Source organism: Arachis duranensis, chromosome 3 (genome assembly GCF_000817695.3).
Source record: "Arachis duranensis cultivar V14167 chromosome 3, aradu.V14167.gnm2.J7QH, whole genome shotgun sequence".
NCBI classification, from domain to species: domain Eukaryota; kingdom Viridiplantae; phylum Streptophyta; class Magnoliopsida; order Fabales; family Fabaceae; genus Arachis; species Arachis duranensis.
This window is the reverse complement of record NC_029774.3, coordinates 28,120,053-28,126,182: the sequence shown is the minus strand read 5'-3', so window position 1 is coordinate 28,126,182 and position 6,130 is coordinate 28,120,053. Positions and strand designations below refer to the sequence as shown.

Sequence of the window (6,130 nt, the reverse complement as noted above, 5' to 3'; positions counted from 1 at the left end):
ACGAGTCTCTCCCTCTTCCCCTTCCCGTCTTGGCTTTCCAAAATTTCAGGTAACAACTTTTTCTATTCTTCTTCTTTTTTATCTTTTTAATCTTCTTATCTTTTATAATTTTACCTCTTTGACTTTTATTGTTTTTTGTTTTTTGCAGATTAAAAAAAAGATAGTAGTTTAACAAGTGATTTTTCACTCCTCTTTCTCAAAAAAGGTTCTATTTTTATTCTTTTTTATATATTTAATTATTTACTTAATTAACCAGCCCCCTCTTTTTTTGTTCTATCTTTTCCAAACCCCCCTCCCTTTAATTCCTTAAAAAAAACCCAGCCCAATAGCCCATTCCCTATCTCCTTTTTTTATTTCCCAACCCCTATCCCTTTTTTTAATTCTCAACGTACAATCATTCCCCAATGCCCATCCCCTTTTTTTATTTCCCAGCATACGAGTCTCTCCCTCTTCCCCTTCCCGCCTTGGCTTTCCAAAATTTCAGGTAACAATTTTTTCTATTCTTCTTCTTTTTTATCTCTTTAATCTTCTTATCTTTTATAATTTTACCTCTTTGATTTTTATTTTTTTTTTGTTTTTTGCAGATTAAAAAAAAGATAATAGTTTAACAAGTGATTTTTCACTCCTCTTTCTCAAAAAAGGTTCTATTTTTATTCTTTTTTATATATTTAGTTATTTACTTAATTAGTTAATTTATTATTATTTGTTAATTAAGTTTATGTTATTATATGTTAATTTGTATATTTAATTTTTTTATTAGTTAACTATTTAATTACAATTTTATATTATTTATACTAGGATGTTAGTATTATTGTTCTGAATTTTAATATTTTATTTTATATTGAAATATAATTTTTATATTTTATAAAGATTTAAACTGTAATTTACACTTTTCACTAAATATATTTTTAATTATAGGAACTTATTTGGCCATTTGAATTATGAGTAAGTTCAAAACCATTGATACATTTTTTAAAAGAAAAGATCAAGAGAATGAAGATGCTTCTACTATTACTACTCCAATACTTGAGGGGTCATCAAATTTCATTACTTCAAGTTCTTCATTGAATAGCTCAAAGCGTCCATGACTTCTTCCAAATCAACTGGATGTTTTTCGTTTGGAAAGAGATCCTGGAATGCGACCAATGATTTGGAAGTTTCCTCCAAATAAAAGAGATGAAATCCATCGGGCTTATATTAAAGTTGGGCCAAATCAACCAATTTTTGATAATTATCCATTTTCTGGTGATAAAAGTCATCGTCGCTTTCAAGCTTCATGGTTTAAATTATTCCCATCTTGGTTAGAATATTCTATAGAAGATGATGCTATATATTATTTTTCGTGCTTTCTTTTTGCTAAGAAACCTTCAATCAATACGAGTTCAAATGCTTTTATTGAGAATGGTTTCAGGAATTGGAAGAAAGTAAATAGTGGAAAAGAATGTGCTCTTTTGAATCACATTGGCAAAGGTCCTAACTCATTCCATCATAAGGCGCTGAAATCATGTGATGATTTGATGAAACAATCACAACATATTGACAGACTTCTTCATAAGCAAACATCAGAAGAGATTGAAAAGAATCGAATTCGACTAGGAGCATCTATAGATTGTATTAGATGGTTGACATTTCAAGGTTGTGCATACAGAGGACATGATGAAAGCCAAAGTTCAAGCAACAGAGGTAACTTTTTGGAAATGTTGAAATTTTTGGGATCTTACAATGAAAGAGTGAAAAGAATGTTTTGGAAAATGCTCCAAAAAATGCTAAATATACTTCAAATGATGTCCAAAAAGAAATTCTACATATTCTTGCTACTAAGGTGAGAAATTCAATTAGAGAAGAGATTGGAGATGCCAAATTTTGTATTATTGTTGATGAAGCTAGAGATGAATCTAAAAAGGAGCAAATGGCCATTATTTTGAGATTTGTTACTCTAGATAGTTTTGTTAAAGAGAGATTCTTTGATCTTGTGCATGTCACTGATACTTGTGCAACAACTTTAAAGAAAGAATTGATTTCTATCCTTTCTCATTATAATCTCCAAGTTGAAAATATTAGGGGTCAAGGGTATGATGGTGCTAGCAACATGCGGGGTGAGTGGAATGGTTTGCAAGCTTTGTTTCTTAAAGATTCTCCACAAGCATACTATGTGCATTGTTTTGCTCATAGGTTACAATTAGCATTGGTGGCAGCTTCAAGAGAGGTACTTCAAATTCATGAATTTTTTACTCAATTAAACTCTATTGTCACTATTGTTAGTGCTTCTTCAAAAAGACATGATCAATTACAAGAAGCTCAAGCAATTGAAAATGCAAACTTGGTTGCTCAAAATGAATTAGAAACAGGCAAAGGTGCGAATCAAATAAGCACTTTACAAAGAGCTGGGGATACTCGATGGAGCTCTCACTTTAATTCTATTTGCAGTTTGGTAAAAATGTTTACTGCTACCAACATTGTTCTCAATAATATCATTGAAGACGGGACAACTTATGCACAAAGAGGTGAGGCTTATGGTGTTAGTAAAATATTATTGTCATTTGAATTTGTTTTCACTTTGCACTTGATGAAAGAGATTATGGGAATCACCAATGTTCTTTGCCAAGCACTGCAACAACAATCACAAGATATTCTTAATGCAATGCATATTGTTTCTACATCAAAGTTACTTCTTCAACAATTAAGAGATGGTGGATGGTGCAATTTTTTTGCAAATGTTAAAGATTTTTGTGAAAAACATGAAATTGAAGTCCCTAATATGAGTGCACAATATGTTTTTGGAAGAGGTCGATCTCGTCAACCAAGTGTGACAGTTGAGCATCATTATCGAATAGATGTATTCTTGGCAACAATTGACTCTCAAATACAAGAGTTTAATAGTAGATTTAATGAGCAAACAATAGAGCTTTTGACTTTGAGTTGTGCTTTGGATCCTAATGACAATTTCAAATCATTTAATATTGAAAAAATCAGCAAGTTAACAGAGAAGTTTTATTCCCTTGACTTTCCTTCTAATGAGCTAAATATTTTGAAATCTCAGTTGCAACATTATCAGCATGATATACCAAATCATTTGAAAGGCATTGGTACACTTTCTGAATTGTGCAACAAGTTGCAAGAAATGGGAAAATCAAGAACTTATCACATGGTTGATAGATTAATACGTCTTGTTTTGACTCTACCAGTGTCTACAGCAACAATAGAAAGAGCTTTTTCAGCAATGAAAATTGTTAAGACAAGACTCTGAAGTAAGATGGCTGATGAATTTCTTGCAGACAACTTGGTCATCTATATAGAAAAAGAATTAGCAGCTATTTTTGACACAAATTCAATTATAGATGATTTTGAAAATAGAAAAGATATTTAATTTTATCAATAGAAATAGTAATATAAAATATAACATCGCCCCCCCTAAATAGTTAGCCTAGCTCCGCCCCTGTAGGTGAGGGTCCCTAAACATCAAATAAAGAAGTTCTAAAGATTGATTATAAATGATTTGAGAATCTGAAATAGGTTGTTTATGCATTTTGACTTTTGCATAATGAGCACAAATAACAGAATCAAAAGCATTTTGTTTATTAAATTTAACCAAATTACATTGAGTAAGAACTAAAGGTACAATCTTAAAGGTTGCATAGCCCAATCTTTTACACTACAACATATTATTTGAACTAAAATAAAAATTTAAAACAACATGATTATTAACAGTAGATTTCAAGAATCTTGAAATAGCAACATCGAAAAAACGATATATTCCTCCTTTACGATAACTCTGTAAAAATATTTGTTTAGAAAATTTGTATTTAACAAAACAATAACAATCATGAAACTCAAAGATGATAGAATTATCATGAGCAAATTTGGAAACGGATATCAAATTTTTAGTAATATGTGGTGTATGAATTAATTGTTGAAGTTTAAACCATCTTTGAGAATTAAGATTAACCAAAAAAGAGTTATCAATATGAGAAATAGTCATACTTTTTTCATTACCTATCATGACCTATTTTGGACTAATGTATTCAGAATATGAGAGAAGATTAGACTGATCTAGTGTTACATGGTGAGAAGCATTAATGTCAGAAAATCAGACAAGATAACAAACAAATGATGGAATAGCCATGTAGGCAGTGGGATGATGAAATGATGTTGGGGGTGGAAGAGTTGTGTTGTTGTTGATGGACTCCGATGAAAGAGTAATACTATAGGAGGAAGCAATTAATGGAGTTGAATTTCAAAGAGAAGGAGCATGTGATGTTGAATAATATTGATTTTGTAATGAAAGGAATGATTGAGATTGTGATTGAGAAGGGATTTCTTGATCAAAGTGATGATAATAATGCGATGCAATATGTCCCATCCTCCCACAAACTTGACATTGGAGTATTGGTTCTCCATTGTAGAATCTACCTCATCTTCTAAATTTTCCTTTTCTTTCACATTTGCCTCCAAAATTTATTGCTAAATTAGGGATGGAAGGAAAAGAAGACTGAGCTAAATGTGTTTGAGGCATCAAGCTTGGTGGTTTCCTGGATTTTTTCAGCATATTAAAATGAGTCATTCTGATGGTTTTGACTTCAGGTAAGGAGAAATTTTTTTATTTGGAATTGATTGTTGTAAGGATCATTTGATAATCTTCACCGAGATCTTCGAGTAATGCTTCAATATATTCTTTAAAAGAAAGAGCACTGCCTAAAGCTACTAGCAATCAGCTATATTCTTGATCTTATAGATATAATATATGTTGTCAAACCATGTTTCTTGACTAATTTTAGTTGATTCTTGAATTGCTTAACCTTATACTTTATGGAATTTGCAAAATATTCCTCAATTTGGGTCCAAATTTGATGAGCAAGCATGCAAGAAACCATCTCATCCTTGAAATTAGTTTCCATAGAGGCAAGCATCCATGAAATAAGATTGTTATCATCTTGCCTCCATTACTTGTAAAAGGAAAAAATAGTACATACCAGCAACATAATCTTCAAGAGAATTGACTTTTGATGAAACTTTTTCTGCATAAAAATTATCTTCTAAGTCTTGTCTATGGATTGATGCAAGTTCTTGTTGCATCTATGTTTTGTAATTGTTTTCACCTAACTTATAAGTGATAGGATTGAATGGTCACTGAGCATAGATGGTAATATGGTATAAATCATAGAAGGGAAAGAATTATTGTGATTGTTGTTGTTAGAAGCTGCATTTCTACTCGTATGAGTAAGAGTAGGAGTATGAGAGGCTATAGATTTGTATCAATCTGAGCTCATGATACTATGACAAAATAGCCAATAGAAGAGAAAAAAGAAGCAATAGCTTCAGACCCAAGAAATGCAAAGAGAATGTATGAGTAGCAGAGAAAAATCTATATAATAAACTGAACTATAAAACTAGCAATAGAAATGTAAAAGGTGTATTACAATTACACATATCCAAACCTTATATAAGAGCTTAAGACACCAGTGAAATCAATACTACAACTTACACAATCTTGAACTTCACATATCAGATTCTTGTACAAAAATTGACAACTAACAACTAATGTAACAAACTTTCCTCCTTGATTTCCTTTATATTCTTGCAAGTAAGTAATATAACTGTGTTAATGCATTCTATATAATTCTTAATACTTGTGGATTTCTCAATATAGAAATTGTTCCGATGGTTACCTGAAACTATAGGTCGATCTCGGTCGAGATCTTCTGTGTAGGTCGGAGCCAACGTGTCTAGCAGGTGTATAGCGGCCGGAGCTGGTGTGTCCGACTTGTGGAACTGAGAATGCTGCCGATCCTTTGTCACCGAAGGGTAGGGGGTACCTGCAAGGGACTCCGATGCTTAAGTTAGCAAGGGTATTAAGCAAGTATTGAGTAGAATCAGAGTATGAGTTATACCTGGGTGCTCCAGTGTATTTATAATGGTGAGATGTGACCTTCTTCGGATAAGATAAGTTAGTTATCTTATCTTATCTTATCTTTTGTCGAGGTCAGCTTATCTTCCATGTAACCGCCCTTATCTCTATAGGCTTGGGCTACCTTTGGATAGGGGTCGTATTCCTTGAGTTGGGCCCTTCTTTGGGCTTTCTTGTCGATTTGGCCGAGTTCTTTACGAAGAAGTCGGTTCGCTTGACCTAAAG

General features: G+C 32.2%; 1 protein-coding gene across 1 annotated transcript; it reads left to right on the top strand.

Moving 5' to 3' along the window:
• Positions 1 to 1,145: 1,145 nt before the first annotated feature.
• On the top strand, positions 1,146 to 3,247 carry LOC107478340 (uncharacterized). Its single transcript, XM_016098483.1, has 2 exons — positions 1,146 to 1,683; positions 1,797 to 3,247. The coding sequence occupies exons 1-2, from the start codon at positions 1,146 to 1,148 to the stop codon at positions 3,245 to 3,247; spliced, it is 1,989 nt and encodes a 662-aa protein (XP_015953969.1).
• The last annotated feature ends 2,883 nt before the right edge of the window (positions 3,248 to 6,130 follow it).

Bases quoted from the DNA above. Each gene is read 5' to 3' on its own strand.
- LOC107478340 (XM_016098483.1), top strand. From the start codon at position 1,146: ATGATTTGGAAGTTTCCTCCAAATAAAAGAGATGAAATCCATCGGGCT. The intron at 1,684-1,796 runs GTAACTTTTTGG...ATGTCCAAAAAG, and splicing joins CCAAAGTTCAAGCAACAGAG to AAATTCTACATATTCTTGCT.